General features: G+C 44.5%; 1 protein-coding gene across 3 annotated transcripts in view; it reads left to right on the top strand.

Annotated features, from left to right (window-relative positions):
• The window catches only part of gphnb (gephyrin b), a 78629-nt gene that overhangs the window by 12893 nt on the left and 38081 nt on the right, over positions 1-27655 (top strand). For 2 of the 3 annotated variants that reach the window (XM_018735250.2, XM_018735249.2), the window contains exon 2: positions 12245-12323. The exons of the other annotated variant lie outside the window; for it this stretch is intronic. In XM_018735250.2, the coding sequence (XP_018590766.1) occupies positions 12245-12323 (79 nt within the window). The remainder of the gene's footprint in view (positions 1-12244; positions 12324-27655) is intronic. 3 annotated transcript variants of the gene reach the window in all.

Below are 27655 nucleotides of genomic sequence, written 5' to 3'. Positions count from 1 at the left end.
TTGCGGGTGTTTTTATTGATGCAACAAGGAGCTGCTTCTAAACGCGAGAGCTGTACATCTGTCTGATGGAGGGGGCATCCGTGGCAGGTCCTCCAAGCCATAGTCTTGGAGATGTGAACTCGTAAGACAGATGAACTGTACTTTTAATTCAGCGGTCTATGAGAATGCCAGGCGGTGCCGCGATTAAGAAACTGGGGGTTTCGATAGTTATTCAATGTTTCGGATCCGTTCATCGATTTCTTTAAAGCATAGGGTTCAGAGAGTAAATCGTAAAATGGTGTGTTGCGGTTGATGCCTGGATTGCTTCTAGGTCACTGCAAGTGTGTGCTTTTGCACGTGGCAACAGTCTCCTGTTGGGGGACGATTTCTCCCTGCCGTCCTTGGTCCTCACCCTGAATCGCCCTTCATTTTAAATAGCCTGTAAACCTGTCAAGGGACTAACCAATGCACTGATGTCAGAAGTATAAAGAGGACAGCGCGTCATCATCTCCGTTAGAGAGATTGTCCACCTCCACGGTGACCACGCTCTCTCGACGTGGTCGTCTAGGTGTGGCGAGATCCCCTCGGTATGGTTTGACTGCTGCCTCGATTACCTCCAGTTTAGCAACAAGACGCCCTTAATAGGAGTGAAATTCAATGTGAAAACCCTGCGCACGTTTCTGTTGCCCAAAGGAACTTTCATGATTTTTAAGGCACAGTGCTTTTGTCTTGTTTGCACTGTGTCCTCTGTGATTTTGCATGGTCATGCGTGTACTACTTGTCATCAGAAGTGGTGTGTTGGAGTGTGTAAATGAGTAGCAGAGGCTTGCGCTCCCGGCCGTAGACAGCGTACCGGTTGCCCGATGGGTCACTCAAATCGGCACCTCTTATAAGAATCCCGCGATATTTTTGGGACCTTGGTTCATTTTCCCAGGAAATGGGAGCATTGAAGACCAGCTGTGTAACCCCCCCCAAGAGACTGTGGCAGTCTTGCACATACAAATGCAAAAATTATTTCTAGAGTTGGCAAATATGCTCTATTCATGCCATTGCCAAAGGTTTCAATCATCATATATGCCACTACCTATTCCTCCTATAGAAAATCTCACTTCCTAGAGTGTAGTAAGATGGCAGGCTGTCAGCTATATGCCTTTTTCACTGAAATCGGGGGGGGGGAAGGCAGTAGATGTGCAGGCTTTTGGCGGGTAGCGCAGGCCGAGAGCCCGTGTTCACGTGTTTTCATTCACAGTAGCAGGACGCCTGTGCACCCTGCAACATGCGTCACTCCAATCCATAAATCTCAGCCTGCACAATCTCAAAGCTCCAGTCATCCAGGAGATTAGCGAGCAGAGCTGGGATGGGGATGGGGGTGGGGGTGTGGTAGGATGGGATGAGATGGGGGGGGGGGGGGGGTTGATGGTTGAGTCTCATCCTTGGCTCCGTACATGAGCTGGGGCTTCTGGAAAAAATCCTACAGTTGTAGTAGGTGACATGATAGTGAAATGAGAAGACGTTTGACCGAGGCATTACAAGTTCGGCTCTGCTGCTGTTGAGCCGTCACCCTGAACAGCACAAAACACACACACACACGCATCATCTGAAGCCGTTTGTCCCGAGGCGAGCCGGAGCCTAGCCCGGCAAGACGGGGCACGAGGGACACACCCAGGACAGGACGCCAGTCCGTCTCAAGGCACCCCAAGCGGGACTCGAACCCCAGACCCACCGCACCACCACGCCCCCCCAACTAAAAAACTTTAAAACGTATTGTAGATTTTAAAAAATGTTGCATGTCTTTTAATTTGTCAAATATATGAGATTGCTGGTGTAAGAGTGCAGTAATATTCTGCAGTTGAAAAAACTCAGGTTAGGGTTAAATACAAGGTTATAGGGTAGAGGGTGGGGTTAATATAGGGTTAAATACAAAATATGAGCATGATCAGAAATGATACATCTGACCAAAAATAGCCTTTTTATCTGCAAACCAGTATTCTCTGTGAACACTTTTTTTCCCATACTTTCATTAGTAAGCATCAATTCAATATTTATGGAAACATTAATAAATTATGAATCTGGAGGTCCCTGACACAGCTGCAGGTTTTCTGTAATGCAGGAAATTTCATTATTTCGTATTGATTCCGATGCAAAATCCCGGTGATCTTTGTGTGAAAGAAAAATGGGAAATAAAGACGAAAATACCCAATAAATGTGTATTAATTAAAATGCGTATATTTATGACGCGGTGCGTTGTGGCAACAAATAGCCTTTATTATGCCAAGTAAGGATTCTGTCATTAGAGTGTCTCTGTGTGTGTGTGTGTGAGACACAGGTGGCCTTCTTTCTGCTGAGTAAGGCTGCTGTCATGGGGGGGCCCGATATTTTATTCATTGTCCCCAGCAGATGGCACGGGGTTCGTTTCGGTGTGGGCCACAGAGCTGAACTCCACTGCCCCAGGCGAGCAGCTCTCCAGTCAGCAACTAGTGGCATGTCGCGGTAGACCTCTGTTTCAGCTGGGCGAATGGGGGTGGTGGGGCCGCAGTGATCGTCCGTGAACGTAGTACACGAGCTGGAAGGTGACAATATATAGATTAAATGTCAAAATATTTATTTGACGATGGGGTGGCACAGTGAGTAGCGCTGCTGTCTCACAGCACCTGGGTGGTGCGAGAGGACGTGGGTTCGATCCCCGCTTAGTCTGTGTGGAGTTTGCATGTTCTCCCTGTGTCTGTGTGGGTTTCCTCCGGGTGCTCTGGTTTCCTCCCACAGTCCAAAGACATGCTGTTCAGGTTCCCCCTTAGTGTGTGAGTGACAGAGAGAGTGTGTTCCACTGATGTATGGATGAGTGACCCATTGTAAGTAGTGTATCTAGCAGTGTAAGTCACCACGGTGAATAAGGTGTGTGGGCTGGTAACACTACATAGAGTTCATCGGAAGTCACTTTGGAGAAAAGCATCTACTAAATATGTAAATGACAACCATAATAGGAAGTGCTTGTGCCTGACCATCTCCTAGAGGTTCAGGTGTGAACCTAACTCTAAATTCCTGGTGTGTGTGATTCCACTGTGATGGAGTTGCATCCTGTTCAGGGTATATCGTGCCTCTCACACTGTGCTTCCAGTATAGGCTTCAGGGCTGTGGATCATTTCACCTGTCTCCCATATTCAGTTTTTTTTATACGGGGGTGCGGTGGCGCAGTGGGTTGGACCGCAGTCCTGCTCTCCGGTGGGTCTGGGGTTCGAGTCCCGCTTGGGGTGCCTTGTGATGGACTGGCGTCCCATCCTGGGTGTGTCCCCTCCCCCTCCAGCCTTGCGCCCTGTGTTGCCGGGTTAGGCTCCGGTTCCCCGTGACCCCGTAAGGGACAAGCGGTTCTGAAAATGTGTGTGTGTGTGTGTGTGTAAATTCAGTATTCATGTCTAAAGGTCCTAAAAGTCTATGGAGCAGCACTGAAGTCACCACAATTTGTTTCTTGCAAATGTGAGTTGTTTTCCTGCTGTTCTCATTAGTGTTTGTGTGTCTGGCAGTTTTAGTGTGTGATGCTGAAAGAGAGTGCTTGTGGGACATTTATTTGGGTGGTTGCATAATTTTACTTTTCAGTGTGCCAACCAATGTACTTTTCATCACAACACACACTGGCTGAAACCACGTATCCCAGCTAGGGTCGCGGCAACCCTAACTCTAACCCGGGGATGCATCCAGGACGGGACTCTAGGACAGGACTCCAGTCCATCGCAAGGCACCCCAAGCGGGACTCGAACCCCAGACCCACCGAAGAGCAGGACCTGAACCAACGCCACCGCACCCCCTTCCTGCCGCCCTACCCTTAAGTAAATAACTGTAGGTAGCTTAACATTGTGAGTCACTTTGAGAGAAAGTGTCAGCTAAGTGAATATTGTAAGTATAAGCCATAGTGGTGATCACTGGTGACCACCAAGCTCAAGATGAATGTTTAACCCGAGGAATCAGAACAGGCTGTATGAAATAGAAACAAAACACAAGCGTTTCGCTATATTTTCCGGCGTGCATAGGCTCTTGCTCGGACTTCCTCCGAGCCTGCCCACAAGCGCACAGCAGCCCAGGCGCATCATTTTGGAGCTGATCTCTGAGTTTTGCCCGCACCCCATAGGGTTTGGTTCAGAATCGTGCAACATTTGTTAATGTAATCACCGTACAAATAGTTCCACATATTTTTCATGTTTCTTGATTAAAGTTGTATATATTTTAGAGCTGTTAAACTGTCTGCTCAGCTTTTCTTCAAAGGTAGCAAGTACACTTGTTGTAAGAGATTAACCATTAAAACAACATGCAACATATGTATAAAATTCTTTAATTATTTCAGTATGGGGGGGTGTGGTGGCACAGCGGGCTTGGCCGGGTCCCGCTCTCTGGCGGGTCTGGGGTTCGAGTCCTGCTTGGGGTGCCTTGCGATGGACTGGCGTCCCGTCCTGGGTGTGTACCCTCCCCCTCCAGCCCTACGCCCTGTGTGGCGGGGTTAGGGTCCGGCTCGCCGCAACCCAGCTCGGGACAACCAGCTTCAGTTAGTGTGTGTATTTGAGTATTGATTAATGACGCTTGTGTTCTTATCCAGGCCTTCTTTTGAATGTACTTACACATCGGCAATGCGCACATGTGTGTTTTTTCTCAGACTCTTGGAAAGATGTGTGAAGGACAGGATCGTTTCAGTTTAAAACGCTTGCGCGCGTTGCAGACAAGCCCGACTTACTGACAGAGTTGAACCGGACCCGCGTTCCAGCCAGAGTCACGACAGAGGTGCGTTACGGCCGCTGCCGGAGCAGAGATGTAAGACAGCTGCAGTCGAACCGGAGCCGGAATGGAGCTACAGCTGAACCGGAGTTACAGCACAGCTGCAATGCAGGGTAGAGGATGCGGGAGAAGCGATCTCTGTTAATTCCACTAAAGTCTGCACAGTCCCTCGGCGTAGCAGGTAGGGGATTGCGCTCCCCACATTATGTAAGATACGCTAATTTAGATCTGACTTCAAATATATGAAAATCAAGCCGTTGGTTGGCTCCTCTCTGCAGTTATAAATAGCATTTTAAATTCTTATCTGAAATTGTATTGTGCCTGGAGAGGCTTTGAAAAGCAGCTCCCAGATTACCGTCCTATTGTTAGGCTCTACCACTCCGCTGCTCTCTCTCCCTCTTTCTCTCCCTGTTTCTCTTTCTCTCTTGCCTGCTGTTTACCATGAGCCCGGGGATCTGTGTGTACCTGTCACCGATCCACGCAGCAGCCCTGGGCGGACGCCAAGCGGCGCTGACCCAACGCGTCGGCCAACGCGGCCGCCACGTGCGGGGGGCCTGCTGAAGGCTCTCGCGACCGCCACGTCGGCGGCCGAAGATAGGGATGGGGGTGTGAGAGGGGCGAAGGAGAGGTCCCGCGGGGAGACGGGGTTGAGGGTGGGGATTGCAGCGTAAGCACTCTGCAGATGGGGGCTGGGCGCCTGCCTCCATCCTCGCTGTTCTGCTCATCATTAACCGGGTTGCTAAGATACAGGGGGCTTACTTTAGGGTAGGTTATCTCCTCTTATTGCTGTTACTATATTTTACTTTGCCTCATTAAACCTTTTATTTAGAAAATCCGCCCTTACAAGGGATTAGTAAGCTGTATTGCATTCCATTTCCTTGCTTCTTCCATGGATCTCGTGTTTGCCAAAGTCCGTTTCGTCGAACGGATTTGAAGATGCCGTACATCGAGACCAACGTGTGCAATCGGACTGCGATCTTTGCGCGACAGTTAGTCGGAAATACTGGAAAACGGCAACTTTATTAGCGTTGCTCCGAAGTGAGGTTTTTATATTAGATTTGTTGCTAAGGACTAGAGTGCCTGCAAGGCTAATCACTTTTAGGTTATTCACCCAATTCAGCAGTAAAGTACATAAATTTACGCATTTACTAGGCAAGTGGTGACGCTTAGTACCGTAGTATATTTCTGAAGTAATGTTGTATTTTCTGGGGGGGTGCAGTGGTGCAGTGGTGCAGTGGGTTGGACCACAGTCCTGCTTTCTGGTGGGTCTGGGGTTCGAGTCCTGCTTGGGGTGCCTTGTGGTGGACTGGTGTCCTGTCCTGGGTGTGTCCCCTTCCCCCTCCGGCCTTGCGCACTGTGTTGCCGGGTAGGCTCCGGTTCCCTGTGACCCCGTATGGGACAAGTGGTTCAGAAAGTGTGTGTGTGTGTGTTGTATTTTACAGGGGGTGTGGTGAGTTTGGCCGGGTCCTGATCTCTGGCGGGTTTGGGGTTCAAGTCCTGCTTGGAGTGACTTGCGATGGACTGGCGTCCCATCCTGGGTGTGTCCCCTCCCCCTCCAGCCTTGCGCTCTGTGTGTGTGTGTGTGTGTGTGTGTGTGTGTGTGAGATATTTTATTAGGTTGCGGGTAGCGTTGCAGTAAGGGCCAGAGCCTCGTAATCAGAGGGTTCCTCGTTCGACCCCTGCTCCTGCTGCAGTCGCCTTGAGTAAGGTATTAACCTAAATTGCTCCAATTGGAATCCTTTGCTACACAAAGAATTGTAAATCACTTAAATAAACAAATGTGTCCGTTAAATAAGTAACAATATTCTGAAGATCTCGTGCCACGGAGACTCGGTTAGAGATCCGCCGATCGGTCATCGGTGCGGACAACTTTGCCGAACAAACTCGAAGCAGCCGAACGCAAGTGAATAGAAATGCACTGCCTGTTTGTATGCATCATTTTAATGGCAGAAGGACTGTGTTCTAGGCACAGTGAAATGTTCCTTTGTTCTGTGCTGCCAGCTAGTTTTCCACTCTCCCAAACATCACTGAGTCTGCAGTTTGCCTTTATGAGCTAGCAGAGATGTGGTTTGGTTGTGGCCTGTCTATCTCTGTGAGAATCAAGCTGACGGCTTGCCTGTTCCAATTTACGGTTTGAAGGTGCGTTCCACTCCGGCCCAAAACCACAATAAAAACATCAGCAAAATTCATGGAGGACAATAAAAGCAAAGAAAAATAAAGTAATTTTTTCGGGCTACTTTACACAAGACCAATATTTCGAATCGGACTCCAGCTCAGTGTTAGTAATACTCCGGGAAGATTATCACATTATCCTCTAGGGGGGAAAAACTGCTTACTATCATAGATTTGCTGTTGACGACTGGACGTGTAGCTCAGCCCCCGCTTGAGCGTCTTAGAGGATCCGGGTCCTCTGCGAAACATTGCAGTGTTTCTTAAAAGCTTCATTTGTGAGCTTTTGGGTGTTTTTTTTTCTGATCTGCGGTGGTGCAGTGGCTTTAACCAGGTTCTGCTCTCCAGGGGGTTTGGGGTTTGAGTCCCGCTTGGGGTGCCTTGCGACAGAATGGCGTCCCGTCCTGGGTGCGTCCCCTCCAGCCTTGCGCCCTGTGTTGCTGGGTTAGGCTCCGGTTCGCTGCGACCCTGTTTGGGACAAGTGGTTTCAGGTAATGTGTGTGTGGACAATCTTCAGAGTTCTTCTAGTAGCATGCAAAAGCACTCGCATGGCTGCGCGTTGCCCATGTGCACAGGACTTTTTGAAAGGACTGTGCCAGGGTGTGCAACAACTTCAAGAGAAAGTTCTAGACCGCTGTCCAGGGCAGTGCATTACGTGTTCACATTCACATTACAGTCAGTACACATTCATTGAGAGCTGAAAACTTGATATACTTTGTCCTTTATGCTTAAATTCCCATTTGTCCTACAATATGTATGGACTTCTTAATCCCTTGTTTTTTTAATTTCGTATTTTTATGAGTGTGTATGCCACTGGGGTGAAGGTATGGGCTCTCCAGAGATTAACATGTGAACTTGTCAGGGATCAGTACAAAGCCCTCAACCTCAGACTTGAGAGAATAACTCTGGGATGAAGTGGACACAGAATCAAGGCAAGGTCACAGTGGGACCTTGTAGCTGAGCTTGCTGCTGCTTGCGAGGAGGGGTGGATCACCGTGCTACGGGTCTTGTACCGGGATGCAGAAGCGGTCACTAGGAGCAAGCGTGGACCAAAAAACGCTAATTTTGTGCGTATGTTGTTCAGTACGCATCTTATGATTCATGTTAGGGCAATGCGATGTTCTGCTATGGCAGTACTTAAGGTCTATGAGAATAAGTGACAGAACTCACTTGAGATAACCGTCGCCCTTATTCTTGTCCCGACGGCCCGCAAACGGGCCGCCTGTGGAAGCCCCACATGGAAGAAAGTGTCTCCCTCTGCACCGAGGGATGCAGCTAAGGGAACCTTACTTAAACTGCAAGCACAGGGCTTCGCTCACACACTGGCGTCACTCATCTTGGATTCCCTCATTCTGCATCATGAGCTTCTCACCGTTGCGGCAAACTCGGTCTCGGCTGATGTTGGGCACGTGGCTCAGCGGATGTGAAAATGGAGATAAATGTAAATGACAAGCTTGTTCCAACATGCCGCTGAATGATTGCGAGATGTATGGGTGTGATATGTGTGTACTTCAGCAGCATCTGCTCTCAAAAACCCAGACAATTCTGGACAACGTCTTCCATGCCCACTTGGATTATTCTGTAGACTCAGGAGAACCTACTGGGCACATTAAGGCACGGCACTGCAAAGGCTTACTGCACAGTGTGCCATCTCATCCGAGGTCCTATCACCTGTACCTGGATTATGAGCGACATCTGGTGCCACTATCATTCTGTGAAAACCCTACCACCACAAAAACTTGTAGCAGTAGTAAAAACCCTAAGATTTCATTTTAACTTCATATAAATCCCTCTGCTTAATAATGCTGCCGTTGCGGTTTTCGCCACGTATACGGAGCGTTTCTGTTTTTTCGGATCTCCCTACACGTGCCTTTTTTCTCAGATTTTACTGATATGAGTTTGTAAGCACGGATGTTTATTGCCATCCTTTCTTGCAGATGTTGGGCAAATAACTCCACTCTCCTCTGTCATCTGCAATTCCATTGATTTGCCGGTGGAATTATTCATTTTTTGCCTTGTATTTCAAGTATTTATTAGAGATTGAATATGAAGATTTACACTCTGTGGATATTTTATTACAAGTACCTAGTGGCAGGTAGGTTTGATAAATTTGCAGGAACTCCATTGTGTTTTCATCCACTCATTGATGCTACTCTTCTCCCATCCCATCTCATCCAGAATATCCAATGAGCAGTGATGAGGAGTAAACTGAACTCGCTTTCTTGTTCCTGGAACCACCTTGAAATGATATATGCTTTGTGATATGGTGCATTATCATGCTTGAAGTATCCTTTTGGAGAAGATAGAGAGTGGGCATGAAGGGATACACCTGGTCAGCAACAGTGTTTAAGTATGCAGTAGAGTGCAAATGAGGCTCAAACTGTGTTAAGGGGCCTATGTGTGCATCAGAAATCCCCCATTCTCTTACAACACTACCATCAGCTCGGACATTTTACACAAGGCAGGATGGATCCATGGATTCAAGCTGTCGACACCAGATTCTCACTGTGCCGTCAGCAGTTTGAAACAAACTCAAGATTCATCAATCCAGGCAATGTTTTTCCACTCTTTAGCCATCCACTTTTGGTGGTCACCACTTCTTGTTCCTAGCTCAAAGGAGTGGAACCCAGCATTGTCTTCTGTTGCTGTAGCCCATCTCAGTTTAATGAGTTGTGTATTTAGAGACGCCTTTCTGCATGCGTTGTTACCGAGCCGTTAGTTTTGCACCGGTGGCGTTCCTGTTAGCTTTGACAAGTTTGGCCACTCTCCTCTGACCTCTCTCATTAAAAAGGTGTTTCTGGACACAGAAGTGCCGGTCCGTGAATGTTTTTTTTGTTTTATGCACCATTCTCTGTAAACTCAGGAGGCTTTAGCTTGTGAAAGTCCAGGGAGTGTGGCAGTTTCTGAGATATCGAAACCGCCACCTCTGGCACCAACACTCATACTACGTTCAGAGTCTCTTAGATCATGCATCTTGCCCGTTTTAATGCTTACTTCAACTGTAACCGAACTTCTTGACCCTGCCTGCATCCTTTTTTTGTGCCGAGTTACAGCCACATGATTAGCTATTTGGAGGAACAGGCTATTGGCATTAAAAAGCCAGCGTGTCTAATAAAATGGCCACTGAGTGTATTATTCATACCGAACAAAGTCATAATGCGTACTTCATACTATGCAGAGACTGGTGTGCTTTTGAACACGTAGTAATCATGTATTGAGAAAGGAACCAAAGTACACTGAGGCCTTGGTAAGGACTCGATGCCTTCAACAAGGCTAGTATTGGCTCGAAATCAGAGAGGGGAAATTCTACAAGATAATGTGAATCGGAGTTAAAGCAGGTTTTGCCACATGCGGAAAGAGCACCAGCCCATCGTAGTCGAGGCGTTTCTTTTTATGCTGGCGCTAATGTATCGGTACAGGATCGAAAAAGGATTTGGGGATCCTGTGCTCTTGTGTCTCTGCCGAAGCAGGAGTGTTGCGTTGTGTCGTGCCGCCTTTTTTTGTCATGGCCGGCAGCACAGTGACTGAAACTGCATTCATGTTGCTTTTCGTTTTCCTGCCTCTGTCTTCTGGTTCTGCACAGAAGGCCTTGCACTGCTTCTCTCCACACTCTCAGTATTAATATTCTTTTGAAGCTGGTTCCAACTGCAATCGGATCTGTCTATCTCCCTCTCGCTCTTTCTCCTCCCTCTCCTTCCCTCCGTCTCCCCTTCCCGCCCTTTTGTCACTGCTTCTCATCACCACTTCTGTGCTTGTACACACAGTTTGACGCTCTGCATCTTCCAGCAAAAGGGCGGCTCCTGACTCCAATCTCCATGGCAACCGGGTGGATGAGGGAGAAACTCCTTATTCCACCGATGGAGGACTCTCCCTCCCCAGCCAGCCATGGTTTTGACAGGAGATCTTGATTGGTTTATGACAATTTTGGTTTCCTCCTAAAAATAATGGTTATTTTTAGATCAAGGAGTTTGCAGCACAGAGGAGAGCATGCAAAGGGGAGTTGAGGAGGGCGAGAAGGAGAAATTAAGCAGTTAAAAAAGGGTTGCGGTGTTCTCAGTTGCTTCTCTCGCCAACACCCAGAGTGCAGCGTGCTCAACTCACATGGTCGGTGGGGACCCAGCAGCACATGACTGCTCGCTTGCATTTGTTTATAAGGTCAGAAGTGATCACGCTCACATTTACATTTCTGTTTTTACACCGCGAACCAACAGCAGTGAACTTCGGAAAGAGCAGAAGGAGAATCTCATGGCAGGAGGTCCTCTAAAGAGCAGAGGGAAATATGTATCTCTTTCAAAGCGTAAGAAGAAAGGTGTTTCCCTATAAATACTAGAAGGGATCACCTGCCTGGGATTTTCTTGTTGGCAGAGCTTTCGTTTGATGCAGAAGTGAGCCAAGGTATTTAAGTGGATGGCCCCCTTTCTCAGCGGTACAGGCATCCTGTACCACACCCTGTTGACGTCAGTAGGAGCTGTAGAAGAGCTGCTGTTTGCTAGTCAGGCGAGAAATGTGGAACAGCGTTCAGACGGTTTAGACGATGTTCTCGACTTTTCACGGTACCGTCTGACAACCCGTGGCAGTTGTTTTGGCTTGGTGGTTTGAGTTTAGAATTAAGAGTGAGTTTTAGTTGATAACAAGGAATATGGAAATTAGCCATTAGAAATAACATCATTTTAATTATCGAAGTATGATTTTATTTATCTCATTCTAGCTAGGCTGGCAGCGTACTATTTATCGTTATAATTTTTACAGAAGATGGATGTTTCTCCGCAGACCATTTTAATGTCCACTTTGACCTAATAATGAGAACTTCTGCAGTTACTGTGTAACTGATGGAATTACTGTTTTTGAGGTGACTCAATAAAAAGAATAGAATTCTCAAGGATATGACTTCAGTCAAACAGTCTTTATTTTTCACAATGTGTTCTCTTAGCAGAAGTTCGAACGGAGAAAACCAAATGCAGGATGGATTAGCGCTCAACAGCATGATAACATTATTCTTTCATCGAGCTGTGTGCTGCTTACTGTGGGGATAGCTCTGTGGCATCCTAGGGGTCTCGATCCTAGATAGGTCTAAATCAACCTTGGGACCCTTCATTCCTCTCCTTGATGCTGCGGAGCTCATTTTCAGTCCATCACTGCTGCTGGAGAGGTAGGGTGTCATTTTAGTATGAGTGGTGTGAGCTGTGTCAGTGTTCCCCACCACATGTCTTACTTTAAAAGGAGATTTCAAATTTGTTTGCAGTAGGTTTCTTCACTCTGTGAATTCTCATTGGATCACTCGTTAATTTTTTTTTTTTTTTTTTTCTCTCGCTCTCTTTTTTTCTTTTTTTCACTCCAGTGAGCGACAGCTGCTTCAGGAATCTAGCTGAAGACCGCAGTGGAATAAATCTCAAAGACCTCATTCACGACCCCTCCCTGTGAGTACCCAGACACCAGCCAGCCCTTCAAAGAGTCAACCTGGAAGTCAGTAGCTCCAGCACACACACACACACACACAGTGCCCAACCAGTGTCACATGCTGCATATCCAGGTCCTACCTAAACAATTAATGTAATGTCTTCCAGACTCACTTTCCTCTAAATGAGGCACATTCGACAAGGACAAAAACCCAGCCCTTCACCCCACTCCCCCTTCCTCCAGAACCACCATGGGACCCAGGGGTCAATTACCAGTGTGTTCCATGTCATTTGAATAATTGATTAATCTCGGTCTAATTATGCTTATGCCATGCTTGATATTTCACGGCAGCACGTGATGTGCTGAAAGAAGGCGTTGATAGATGGAGCATGTGCATCCAGACTGCACAAGTGTGAGCACCACATCACTTTCGTTAATTATGGCAACAGGGAATGACTTCGGGGTGACCGGCTATTCAGCCTCCTGCCCAGTGCTGCTATTGCTTGGGTGGCAGTGGATAACAGGTCAAAGTAAACCAAGGTGATGGCAGAGCCATTCTTCCTTTACTTCCACCATCACAGCCCCTGCAGCTACCTAGCTTCTGTTGAAAGGCTGTGTGAATGTTCTCTGGGGAGCCTTGCAGCGTGTCCATGGCTCGTCATAGCTGCCTCACACCATATACCGATGTTCTGGCCTCCCCCTAAGAGCTGCTGCCTGCCAGTGTTTGAAAGGATTGTAGGATCAGATTAAACAATACTCGCAGGGCGAATGTGAGCGCATTAAGGTTATTAAAATCGTGACATTCCACAGTGAAGAAAACCCTGCTGGTGCAGTTACGTTTTTTTTTTTTCTTCCCGCTTCCCCTCCAGTACATTTTCCCACTTTCGCATCAGAACGCAGGAACGCCAAAACAGTGCAGAGGATTCCTTTACTGGAAAAAGACCTCTCGCTCCGATGTTTTCCCAAACACGTCCTATGCTGTGAAAGCCTTCGGGGAGTCTCATAAATTTAATGCACATCATGTTGTCCTCTGGGTGCTTCTGGTTGGACCTCTGAGCCCTCCATCTTTGGTGTTTCCTGCAGATTTCACTGCTGCTGACTGCCCTGAGCTACCTGCAGTGTTCCTAAGCTTTTCATAACTGTGGATTTCCATCTCCTGTCTTTTTTTCTTTTTTTTTTTTAAATGAAATATTAAGACATGGGTGACTGATGAATCCTACCTTTTACAAGCCTGTGATTTTAGTCTGTAACTACCATTCTGAAAAGGGTGGATTGTGACAGACACCTGCTGCAGTGTCCTTAAGAGGGTCCTATTCTCAGTGGCTCCAGTGCTATTTTTACTACAATTCATGTGAATCGAGTATATTTCTTTTTCTCTAAACTGAACACAAATATGTTTCTTCCCTTTGCTGCCTCCTTCTGAGGGGAGGGTAGGATTAGATCCATACCCAGGGAGAGGAACCCTAAAGCTAGCATGCATCTGTGATCGTGACAAATGCTTGTTTTTTCAGGTAGCTGCTGTCAGCATCTAATAGTTCATTGAGGTGATTAATTGAAGGAAAGGGGTCCATGCTTTCATGATTCTGACACTAAAAGCAGATGGCTGATTTTTAAATGTATTTTTCACCTGGAAGAGGACCTCTTTCAGTGCCTCAGTTATGGCTGGGGGTCACCACGAACCCTGGAGCAGAATGTGCGGACAGTGTGATTTATTTTGTTTATTTTAGTCACTTACCTTTACAGTTTTCTCTATTTTTCCAGCTTTTTTTTTACATTAAATTTGATCATACCTTTTTGTCAATTCTGGTAAAATATGAATGGAGCCAGAGAGAGGAAAAATCACACCAGCAGTTTCAGCAGTTTATATGTCATTTCCTTGGTGAGGAATATAACAAAATATGCAGTCATCCGTGTGGAAAAAGTAATAACCCCATAACTTTTCTTAACCTAAATAAAGGAGTCATTAGAGTTAGTTGTTTGAATGCAGTCACACCTGATTTGGAGCAGCCCTGATCAATATAAGTTTCAAGTACCCTTACTTTAACCCTTAATCCTCAAGTCAAATCCTACTTTATTGTCATTCCACCTATAGGTGAGTTACACATACAGGCAAAGAAAATTTTGTTTCTCTTTGGACCTCTGTGCCACATAGAACATATTGTGCACTAGCGTTACAAACAGATGAGTGGAAATGCAGGACAGTGCAGTACACAGGCCAGAGTCTGGCGACAATATACACAATACTGAAATATAAAGTACATATAATATACAATACAATAAAGGAAACATATAGATATATAAATGGCATATGAATAATCTATACGTATACAAACTATACATATACAGTATAATCTTTACCGACAGAAGACAAGTCAGCAAAGCAGTGATTGAGAGAGACATCATGCTGTTCTCATCGGAAATTTATAAGGACATCTGAGCAAAGTTGCTGAAGTTGGACAGTCTGGACGGGGTTACTCAGCCATTTCTAAGGCTCTGAACCTCAGTCGAACCACATACAAAGCAAATAAAATGGACAAAGTATGTAACAGTATGGAATCTAGCTAGGAGTGGCCATTCAAATCGCTCCGCAAGCAAGGTGGGAGATGAGTTCAGAAAAACCACAAATTAGTATTAGCAGTTAATTGTAGGCCTCCCTTGCTTCAGGTCAAGTCAGTGTTCAAGACTCTGCAATAAGACAGAAATTGTTCCAAAAGGGGGTATATGGTAGAGTGGCAAGGCAGAAGCTACACCTTGCTGTACAGAACAGGATTGTTTGCCTACGGTTCACCAAAATTACTTGGATGTCTCTTAAAACTTCTGGAAGAATGCTCTGTGGACTGATGAATCAAAACTAGAACTTTGACACAGGCGCCATTACTGCTAGCAAATACCATTTCTAAGTAACAACATTCTACCTGCAGTCAAGCATGGTGGTAGCAGTGTAATGGTCTGGAGATGCCACACAACCTGGGTACCTTTGCTATCATTGAAGGATCTTTGAATTGTTCATGTCAGAAAATTCTGAAGGAGAATGTCAGGGTGTCAGTCTGTGAGTTGAAGCTTAAGTGCACTGCACAGCAGGACAATGATCCGAAACATACAAGCAAGTCAACACTAGAATGGCTGAAAAAAAAATAACACAATTAAAGTTATTGAATGGCTTGTCAGTTGCCTGATCTGAATTGGATTAGGATGTTTTGGCAAGACATGAAAGAGCTGTTCAGTTTCAAAAACTTGCAAATGTTGCTTAGCTAAAACATTTCTACATGTAGGAGTTGGCTATAATTCCTCCACAGTGGTGTGAGACCCTGGACAACAGCTAGAGGCAGTTTTTAATTGCAGTCCTTGCAGCTATAGAGGTTGCAGCCGGTTATTGTTTCTGAAGGGGCAGTTAGATTTGCACACTTATGATTGCACATTTCATTATCTTTCATACTAAAGTAATGACATAAACACAATACAGGTGTCCCTAGTCTTTCAGGCTCCATACACATACTTTTATGAATATACATGGTGTATACATTAAATGCCAGTTTAGGAAGTTGCTATAAGCATCTAACAGGTACCACAGCAGGTAACTATTTGTTTCCCTCCTTGTAAATAATACTGAGATTAGTTCAAATGTTTTTTTTTTTAGCACTTTTAAGACTGTTTCACTTCGGTCAAAAATTTTTTGGTAGAGAAAGTTTGCCTTGCTCGACAGAATCCCAGCACACAGTTGATTAATCTGCATTTTAACTTAATGCTAGCATGATTTACTTTACATACATAGCAAAAAGAAACCTTTCTCAAACTCTGAAATAGTGTAATAAAATGTTGAATATTGATTTTCTCCCCCCCCCCCCCCCCATGACCTACTTTTCTGTCTACCGCACTGCATGTTGCATTGGGAATTAACTGCAAATTTTGTGCCTTAGTCAGCGTTGCACTGAGGAATGTTGACGTGGTTGCGCAGTCACTTAAAAATTACACTTTAGACCTGCCTCTCACATGTGTAATCATCGCAGAAGGCGCTGATCTAAATATAAATTAAACAACCCAACACGAGCTCCTGCTTGAGTACAATCTATTGTGTCAGAATAACAGGCTAGGGTGGTTCCTCAAAGTCTTGGAAGAATCGCTCAGTTTAACGGTTGTGCAGTAGGTCATTGGTCTCTGCCAACTTGTTTGTCACCTCGTCATTGTACGTTGGAAGAATCTCTCTTGACGTGAGTATGAATGTTTCTGAGTGCTCCTGGATGCGGTATATCATTTTCGTTTGCACTTTTAATAACACTATGCACACCTCAAGTTGTCCTGTCATTTTCTGCCATCATTCTAAAACACCATAATAATCTATCATTCTATAATACTACAGTTTTCAGCTAGCAGTGTACCAAAACTTGCATTCTATGTCTTTTTTGTATTAATTTATTAAGTATCCAGTCTGGGTCAGTGAGCTGACTGTGGAAAACTGGACTTTAAGGGTCCCTTTAGTGTTGGGGTCGCGGCTCTAAAATTGAATTTGACACATTGCGACCACTCGTTTGCATTTATGTGTACGTTTATTCATTTAGCAGTCCATTCTCTCCAAATCGACATACAGCTGAGTCACTAAATTGTGTTTCTCCAACAAACAGCACTACAGTTACCGACAAGTAACTGTAGTGCTGCTTGTTGTAGTACAGTACCGACATGATCCTCCAAGTTTATTTCGCCCAAAATCGCAGTTTTTACCAGCACACTTCACACAGGTTGCTGCATATAGAATTGAGAGGTAACCATAAATATAAATAACCACACACATAGTTTCTTGCTAAGGAATGCTATGGAAATTATTTACTATCGTCTTCTTCATTTGTGGAATTCTACCTGGGGAAGACATTCTAAGTCTGCAGTGCCGAAGTTAGATTTGAACCCGCACCCGAGACAACAACTAAGGAACTGTAATGCACTGGGGTTAGACCCTCCATGTCTATTATCCCTCAATCTTTAATTTATCTGCTAACTAGGAAACATCCTCAAAATTGAAGATCCCATAGTGTAACATCACCATTTTCTGACCAATCAGGATTCAACTTTGGTTGGACCAATTCAGGAGGGACCTCGTGCACCTAAATTCATAACGAGGACCTGACTACGCAATGAATGTTGGCCACAAGTGACCTGCCTACATCTTTCTGCATGTGGTACAGAGGAAGAGTGGGAAAGGCGGCAAGTTTGTTGCTCAGGTCGGCTGGTTGTCTGTTCTATCAATAACTCGCCAGTCCAACAGGAAAAGTCCCCAACCTCTCAATGGCTACTACGGCATTGGTCAATGTCCAGAAAGTGCAGCCCTGGATATTGACTTATGGTACATTTTTAATGAATGGTGAATAGAATCCACATGGAGTTGTTCTTCGGTGCTCAAGTTTTTTTTTTTTTTTTGTAGGTGCACAACACAAGTCCTCTAAGGAACCCAGGCTTTCATTCACCTGAGACTTTTTTCCTCCTTTAGAATTTTACTAACCTTCATTTATCCGCAAAGGTCAGCCAAGAACTCATTTCTAATTTAAAGTGACGGCTGATGGGAAGTGATGCAAGAAATTGTAACCAGTGAGCTCTAGGTGAGGATGTGACCAGGTGGTGAAAGCTGGCAGGGGATTTGTCCAGGAAACAGAGGACAGTGGCTTCTCTCTTTGCAGAAGGAGAATTAGAGCCTTAGTTCTGGGTCCTAGTTCAGGACATTTGTTAAAGAAATGTGACTTTATCATTGGCGCAGTGGGTTGCGCTGGGTCCTGCTCTCTGGTGGGTCTGGGGTTCAAGTCCCACTTGGGTGCCTTGTGATGGACTGGTGTCCTATCCTGGGTGTGTCCCCTCCCCCTCCAGCCTTGTGCCCTGTGTTGCTGGGTTAGGCTCCAGCTCCCTGCGACCCTGTATGAGATGAAGGGTTCAGACTGTGTGTGTGTGTGTGACTTTATCATTATTTGAGGATATGCTGTAGGGCTTTGCTTTGGTTTCTTACTTCAGAATTTGAACAATGACATTGTTCCGCGATCAAAGTTCAGAGCGTGGGGTTTTCGTTCAGGATCTAGGACCTTGTTTCACAGGACAGGGCCTTCAGTTAACATATAGGGTTTTAGTTCAGGATCTTGGCTTCGTGCGTTGGGTCTTTCTTAAAGATCTTGGATCACAGCATAGAGTCTTAGTTCTCAATGTAGGATATTGGTTGACTATGCAGGTTCAGGATATTCATAGCTTCTCTTACAGTCCATTCTTCACAACAGATATGCTGATATCTTTCCTCCTCCTGCAAGTTTACAGCATCATGTCCAGCAGTAGATTGACACTCTTTGAATGGCAGACATACCCCTCTTCATCTACAGGCATTTCCTGAGGAAAACAACAGGATGCCCTTTCTTCTAGTTGAGGACCCCGAATTACTGCCTTAATTTCTGGCACATTACTGTGTATGTGTTGTTAGTGTGTTTCTTTCCCTATGAAGATCTGTATGAGGGGTCGCAAAACGATTCCATGAGTCAGCAGGTTTTTACATCAGCTAAATGAGTCAATTAGTGTGTAGTGAATTTGATGTTTATTGTGTCAATGTAAACCGCTTGGTTGCAGTTTCTTGTGTCCCATACCTAAAAATGTAGTATTTCAAATTTGTTTCTTTGTAGAAGTACTGCCCAAGACTGCATATATAAGATTTCTACTAGTTTGACCAGGGAGTGTGCTGGTGTGGCAGGTTTGGCCTGGGCCCGCTCTCTGGTGGATCTGGGGTTTGAGTTCGAGTTGGGGTGCCTGGCGACGGACTGGCATCCCGTCCTGGGTGTGTCCCCTTACGCCCTGTGTTGCCGGGTTAGGCTTCGGTTCGCCACAACCCCGCTCAGGACAAGTAGTCTCCGACTGTGTGTGTGTGTGTGTGTGTGTACGTGTACTAGTTTGACCAGTTAAACCAAGAGAATGTCTTAAAATGTAAACCAGTAAGGAGACAGTGCTCTATGGAAAGAGACTGATAAAACCTTACTAATGTTATTTGACTGTTAGCCTATTGTTTTGCTTTTCAGAAGCCAGATTTTTGTCCAAAATGCCTGTGAAATCGTACTGTTTTGCATATTTTCCTGTACGTGTGTATATAATAAAGATGCCGGACGTCAACAGTCATGAAGCGTTAATGTGAAATACCCTATAATCCGTGCTCTCTGTGTTTGCACGAGATATATTCAATATGTTACTCTGCGAATAATATTTGAGATTGATCTGTACTCACTGTTTGTGTTTCTGAGACTAGCTGTGTGTGTCTCTGTGAGACACCTCAGAGACTCAGGTTCCTGCCATATGAGCTCACCAAAGGTCCCGTTTTGGCCAGAGAAGGTCCATTGCCCCATGCTTTGTCCATCCAGCTCACGACTGCCGCACTCAGAATGGATGGAGCACGTGCTATGCAAACCCAATGAATAATTAATAGAAAGATCTGAGCAGATGGGACTCATTATGGGAGGTGTCCCAGAACTGAAGCGATCTGCGCAGCTTCAGCACAGTGACAAGCAGAACAGCGGGACGACGGAATGTGCGGAGCCCCTGGGATTCTCCCCGTTTTCCCGTCACACTCTGGGACAACATGCAGACGTGCATATCTAGACACGCACATGTGGACATGTCTCAAAATACACGTCTCTGTCTTTGCGTCAGAGTCCTTCAGCACAAGTTTTTCTCGTCTCATTTTGTAGCAAATCTGGGAAAGCAAACTTAGATTTTAGTTGGATCTTTGCTAATCACTACCTCGCTCACACTGCCATGTGCTTCCTGTTCCGAAATGAAGGTTCGTGCCAAAAGGCAGATTGTACCCGAAGTCCCACACAGCAGTAGTGTTTGAACATCAACCTTTCGTGTGTCTTAGCTTTAAATCCAAAGTGTTTTCAGAGCCTCGAATGAGGACCAGGTTGTCGTAAATGCGCCATACATGCTTTGAGTTTGATAACGGGAAAAGCTACAAAATGAATGGAAAATGAATTTGGCCCCTTGAATCCATTGGCCCATTTGGCCCATTGAATCTATTTGCTCTGAAATTCAAAAGGTCCTGAAGCCTGTAAGAGCAAATTGTATTCAAGCCACTCCCTTCATCCAGAACCTAACCACAAACAAGCATCCTTTACAAACTCTCTTTTTATTCAAAATTTTATAGCAGGTCTTGGCTTCCGATACCCAATTTTTCGATTTATCGAAAAAAAGTCAGTATAGAACATCGCAAGTGAACCAGGAGGTCAAGTAATGTACTGTAATTGTCGTGTCTGCATTCAGATCTGTTTGTGTGTTGTGCCAATGTTTGTTTAAGAGAGTGGGGCATTCAGTTAAGTGTATGGAATTTCATAGGAGTGTCTATCGGCCAAATTGGGTGTCTTATTCGAGGGCGGAGACAGCAGGAAACCATTAGCAGGAAATGTTTAGCTGTTGGTTTTTTGGGTACGAATGCACATTTTAGCAGAAGTTTGCCGTTTTAGAAAGTTTTTCAGAACAAATGTAACGTGATGAGTGGATTCCTGCGTAGTTTATTGCTCATGCTGCGGAGAACTGATCAATTAAATAGAAAAGCGGGAAACACCCTGAAGCTGTAAGTGTTTTATATTATACTGAAATCATAGGTTGATAGTTGTGTAGGTGTTTTACAGTGTTCCGGTAATATTTCTGAAAATTTTGTAGGGTTTTTGGCGGAATGTGAATGCATGATTATTATTATTTTTCTCCCATTAAAATAATATGAAACGGGTTTTCAGTATCTTGACATTTTCATATCTGCACCATTTTCAGGAATGGGTTAATTTAGTAAATCAAGGGACGCCTGTACTCCCTGAGAGCAGCGCAACCGGAACATAAGTGTAAAAACGCAAACTGAAACGGTGCAGCCAAACCACCATCAAACATTTATTTCTTTATAGAGTACCCAAAAATATAAGCGTTCAGAAACTTCATTGTGCATAATATGAAAACTAGATATTCCTCAGAACATTTCAACCAAACACAATTATTCAAGGGCATTCCTCGTTCACAAGATGCTGAGAGACACATTCTTTCAAGAGCTCGTCATCAAAAAGGGGGCGAGAACCCCCCCCCCGCTGTAATCTCAGTCTTACACTGTTGTGACTCTATTGGCCTTTTACGTTCACAGTTCCTGACAACAGCCTTACATGTACTATGCTCATACTTGTGTGTATTTTCTCAGTTTCTCAGTACTCACTCCCTCTTTATGTATATAATTTCACACTTCCTTTCACACTGTTATGCTCACTGACTGATGGGTTAGGGTTAATTTCTCGTGTATAATCTAGTCACATCTGACCGCACTCTCACACTTATTGTGTGCATTTTCTCACTTTTTTACTGTCAACACAACCCATCCATCCACAGAACATTGTCACTTTTTTTTACATCTCCACTTTTCCTGCTGATTTTCTCACCTTTTTTTTCCTCTTCTCAACTCTGCTTCCCCTTCCTCTGCCTGAAGGTCACCACCTGTTTTTTACTTCCATGATGTGGTAATTCTCACTTGGCTCAGACACAAATTTATTCTGATTTGGTACTTATCAACAAGTGTAGAACATCAACAATGCTAGCTTGGGTAGGTTGTTCTTTTGTCTGAGAAGCGTGGTCCGCAAAATTTAACACACATGGGGGGTGACGGTCTGCACTTTTGTGTCAACATTCTGATGTGGACTGAATGAAAAAGTACGGGTTTGGCTTACACCACAAAAATTCATGTTATTTGAATTCTTGTTTACAAGCACATGTAATTTGTACTCTAAACTTCTCATGAGTTGTTAATTTGTAGTTTCAGAAATTACAGTTCAGGATGTGATCCTTGGGGACCTCACCACACAAGGTGAGTGGCCACCCCTGTATACATCTTGCATCTTGTAGTTTTCTTGGAGACGTGCTCTTTCGCAAGCATCTTTCAGAAATCTCATTTTTAAAAGATAAAAACTGTAAAATTAAAACCTATCAATAATTAGTCCTAATGCAAAAAAGTTTTAAAGAGAGTGCTAGAAGAGGCTGGGAGGACAAAGGAAATCCTTATATTAGTTTAAATGTTGTTGTGGCAAACACAGAATTCTCTTTAAAGGCAATATCATTATGAATGACTTTGTGTGATTTCATTTTTAATTTTTTGTTTATAGCTTCGCAGAGAATGGTTGGAAGCAATTTCACTAATTAAATTCCCTGTTTGTACTATAGAAACAATAATCTATATAGTACACTTAAAAGCTGCTTCTCAAAGCAATTTATGGTAAAGAAGAAAGTTATACAGGTTTCAACTCTAAAGTAATTTGTAATAAATAATACAAAAATCAGAATTTCAAAAATTTAAAATTAAAGAACTGATAAAGCAAATATAGCATTTAAAAATTATAACTCTAAGAGAACAGAATCCATCTGTTATTAATAACTGCTTGTCCAGTGCAGGGCCAAAGAGGACCACAGTCTTTCTCTCAGACACACACACACAAACTACAGGCTTTTAGAGTCACTATTTAATGTGGAGCACATGTTTGGGCTGTGGAAGGAAATTGGAATACCCAGAGAACATGCAAACTGTTGTGCCACTCAACAACAAAATAAAAAAGAGGGTAGGAAAAAACAAGTAGAGAATTTTGAACATGCGGGTCTTAAGCCAGCAATTAAAGGCATCCACAACAGTTGTAAGACTGTGGACTTGGGTTTGAATTTTAATTAGATTTTCTAAGTGTTAAAAAGATAAGGCATGTTTGCTGAAAAATTGGGTAAACCTGTTGTGGTTCAAGAACACTAATTATTTTTCCCAAGCAGATTTCCAGGAATGAAGAACATTCGTGATGTGAACCCTGTACAGTACACATACAGCAATTGATTTAGGAATAGGCTTATTTGACAAAAATATACCTATCTGCTATTGATGTAAACAGATCCTACAAATGCAAAGTGGTCATATTCTGCTGAAGTTTACACTCAGTAATCAGCAATATGGGAAAATCTAGTTGATTTGGGGTTTATTTTGCACATGTATAAATATGTGTAAAAGGGTTTTCATTAGGAATGTCAAATGTTCTTTTTCTTCTTGTCATAAGTTGTTTTCCTGTTTAAATTTGCATCATTTACATCTTACAATGTTAATTTATCTATAATTACTCACTTGTACAGCTGGGTGATTTTTACAGGAGAAGTTTTAGGGTAAGTACATTGCTCAGGGGTGAGATTCAAATCTGTGACCTTGGGGTCCAAAGGCAACAGCTCTAACCACTACGCTGCCAGCTGTTTACACTTAATGGATGGAACAGGTTATGTTTATTATCCAGTGGAAGTCTGTATATGTTTTGAATTGAATTATTACAGAGCACTGTTAAATAAGTAATAAATTATATAATAAATGTGTACAAATATTTTGAGAAGTTAGTTTTTTATCTATACAAATAAAATTTTTCAAAATATTTTTTCTGTTTACCTTTTTTTATATATTTATTAAAAGTTCATGTATATAAAGGAGGCGGTCAGTGGGTTTGGCCAGGGCGTGCTCTGTGATGGGTCTAGGGTTCGACTCCTGCTTGGGGTGCCTTGCGGTGGACTGCCATCCTGTTTGGGATGTGTCCCCTCTCCCTCCAGCCTTGTGCCCTCTGTTGCTGGGTTAGGCTCTGGCTTGCCATGACCCTGCTTGGGCCAAGTGCTTGTAGACACTGTGTATGTGTGTTTGTACAATGTAGCCTTAATGGTAACATTAAATATTGTGCACAAATTCATAAAAACATTAAATTGGCTCATATTTGGAAGTATCACCAGTGACAGGTTGCTACTTAATTTACAAATATTTTCAGAACTCTTGAGACCACATCACGTACGCCGAGATGAATGATTAATTACGTACTGACATTTTAATCAGAATTAAGCTGGTTGGCTTGAAAGTAATTAATACTTGTCCTGGTTCAACACCATGCTTCAGCACAGTTAAAATAAGCAAAATGCACACGGCCACTCGGAAACGTGCCGGAAGAAAAGTATGGGGATCGGTCAGCATGGAGACGGCTCACGTGGCAGTAAGCTTCCCATCCGCACTGGCAGATGGTGCTGAAGAACTCGTGTCAGGAAGGGGTCAGGAAACCTCAGCTGAAGAAGGAGTTTTACAGTGTCAGGCTCCACAATCTGACAAAAGTGCCTTTCGCTCTCCTTCCCCGCGGAGAAAACTTTTCACACTCTGCCTTGCTGGACAGTGGAAATTGACAGAACGTCAATCTACATTGTATAATTGTGTACTGCAAAATTTATTTAAATTTTCAAATGTAGAACCTTTACATCACTCACACATCATCTGGAACCGCTCGTCCATACGGGGGTCACAGGGAGCCGGAGCCTAACCCGGCAACACAGGGTGAAAGGCTGGAGGGGAAGGGGACACACCCAGGATGGGACGCCAGTCCATCACAAGGCACTCCAAGCGGGACTTGAACCCCGGACCTAGCGGAGAGCAGGACCCAGGCCAACCCACTGTGCCACTGCACCACTGCGTCCCCCTAAAACCTTTACATCTAAAACTTACTTTGTGTTTCACATTTGTGCTGGTGCCAGTGCCTGCATTGTTCGGGCATAGTTTCAAATCAAGATCAGTATGCGTGGAGTTTGCATGTTCTCCCCATGTTTGCATGGGTTTCCTCCCACAGTCCAAAGATACGTGTTCCAGGCGGATTGGTTACTCTAAAGGGCCCATAATGGGTGCGTATTTAAGTGAGTTCATGTCTGTCTGGCTACTCTATAATGGACTGGTGTCCTGTCTGCTGCATACCCTGCTTAACCTGGCATCTTGGGCTTTGGAGTAGGCTCTGGAAGAGTGCTGCCCTGACCTGGACAGGTGGTTAATGATGCTGGGTGTGTTAGGCCTCCCCTACCCCCAGCAGACATTGTTATGACTCTCGGGGGAAAAACAGATTAATATTTCAGCATGTGACTGGGAAGGAAAGTATATTTTCAGCATGGCAAAATACATGCACAGCACACGTGGTATTTCCATATGCTCCTGTTTTGTGATTTATAAAGTTTACTTTTTGTATTCCCTGTGTTGATAGCTGTCATCATAATTTGGGGAAAGATTTATAGTGTCCTAATATAGGGTTATTGCATTTACATCACATTTAAATTTATTCATTTAGCAGATGCTTTTCTCCAAAGCGACGTCCATCTCATAGAAAATACAATCTGTGCATTGCATTAGGAGAAAGAGACATAGCTGTAGATGTGTGATTCTTAAGTGCAGTTAGTTTGTTTCTTTCCACCATATCAACCAATGTTCCTCACACGAGTAGCTGCATAAAACTTTATCAGAATATCCACGATTCCTGATCACCTTCCAAGTAATTTTTTTTTTGAGATACATATAAACATTTGGGTTACATTGCAGGAATAACTGTGTAAAGCTTTATCTGGGCATGATCTTAAAGTTATAGTGCATGAACATTTACACCTTACATGAACTTATGAGGTCATGGGCGAAGTGAGCCTGGAAAAAGTGAGTTTTAAAACCCTTTTTAAATGTGAACAGAGATTCAGCAGTTCTGAGTGAGAGGGGGAGGTCGATCCACCACAATGGAGCCAAAACCAAGAACCTTCATGCTTTAACCCTTGTGCGTGGGACCACCAAGCAGGCAGATGTGGAGGAGTGTAGCACCCTGGTTGGGGTATAGCGGATGATCAAGTCTTGTAGATAAAAGGTTTGGTTACTTTCCTCATCGGGTAATCAAACCCCGGTTTCCTATGTGACAGGCAGGGATACGTACCACTATACTCACAAGGAGCTGCATACATCATCCGTCATATAACCAGGGAGAGGTGGGGTGTTTTGGGTCTTTCAGCATAATACATCCTCACTCAGGCAATCTGAGCAAGGCTCTGTTCAGGTGGCACTAACCTCAACTCCATCTCACCTCTACTGATCCACAGCCACCTAGATGCCCTCCCTGTGGGCCCTATTATGCAGAGACCTTCTGGCAAAGCCCCTGCAGCCTCTAGTGGACATACACCTTGCCCTCCAACTTTTCAAAAGGCCCTCTTTCACTAGCTCCTTCCACTTCATCTCCTTCCTCTCATTGGCCTTCTCCATGCGTCCTTCTCGTGGGACTGTAAGCCCCGGCAAGACAACTTGCGCAGAAGCTTCGGACAGCAGCACGATGTCTGGTTTTAGCAATGTCTCGTTGACGGGTGCTGGAAATCTCACTTCCCTTTCTCGAATGATCGTCAGTTGCCGATCTCGTGCCTTTGCCAGGAGCCCAGGACTTTACAATGAGTGCTCCCACCTTACCTTTCTAACTCCTTCACCCTCCCTAACAAACGCTATAGCCTGCCTTGTCAGCCAGCTGGCCCTACATGTTTTAATATTAAGGCTTTATTTACACTAATGTGAGGCTATTCATGTTATTAAATCTGTTTATACGGTTTTGGTGCATATGGCCTTGTCAGCACAAAGGGAGGAGGGACAATGTCCTCATCACCCTTTATTTAAACATTCACCAACAGTAAGAGGGTACACAAGCCTAAGAAGTAAAACAGAGTACACACCCGTGCCAGAGTGAAGCAGCTCCTCAGACCTTTCCCGTGTCAAATCTCACGTTGTCATCCCTGTCCAGGCATCTTTTCTGTAAACAGTCCGACTAAAACACAAGTTTCACGCATGCCAGCAGGATCGTGGGTTAATCGGGAAGGCTGGTCTTACGGAAACAAACAGTTTGTCCCATGCAATGAACTGGTGTCCCGTCCAGGGTGTCACCCCCTGAGCCTTGCATCCAATACTTCTGGGATAGGATCTGGATCACTGTGACCCTGCTCGGGACAAGCAGTTACCGAAATTGGATGGATCTACTTGTTTCTCTTTCCTCAATGTATGTCTGTGCATATGTTGTGTATTTTATGGCGCTACAGCCAAACAGAATTTCCCTCTTGTATTAATAAACTTTCATTCATTCATTCATTCATTCATTCATTCATACATTCCTACATTTATACCACAAGTGAGTCTTCAGCCTGTTCTCTGAAAAAAAATCCCAGCATAATGCAACGATTTAAGTGAATGAGTTAAGGGTTGCAGGGGGATGTGGCGGCGCAGTGGGTTCGGCCAGTGCCCGCTGTGTGGCACGTCTTGGGTTTGAGTCCTTCTTGTGGTGCCCTGCGATGGACTGGTGTCCCGTCCCGGGTGCGTCCCCTTCCACTTCTGTGTTTCTGGGTTAGGCTCGGGTTTCGCCCCAACCCCACTTGGGACAAGCGGTTGTAGACATTGTGCGTGTTAATGGTTGCACATTTATAATTTATGTGTATAAGGACTCAAACACCTTCATTCGAATTCCAACTCCTGCTACGCTACACTCATGCAAGGTGTTTACTGGTA

This window comes from Scleropages formosus, chromosome 1 (assembly GCF_900964775.1).
Source record: "Scleropages formosus chromosome 1, fSclFor1.1, whole genome shotgun sequence".
Classification (NCBI taxonomy): Eukaryota; Metazoa; Chordata; class Actinopteri; order Osteoglossiformes; family Osteoglossidae; genus Scleropages; species Scleropages formosus.
This window is presented reverse-complemented; position numbering and strand designations above follow the sequence as displayed.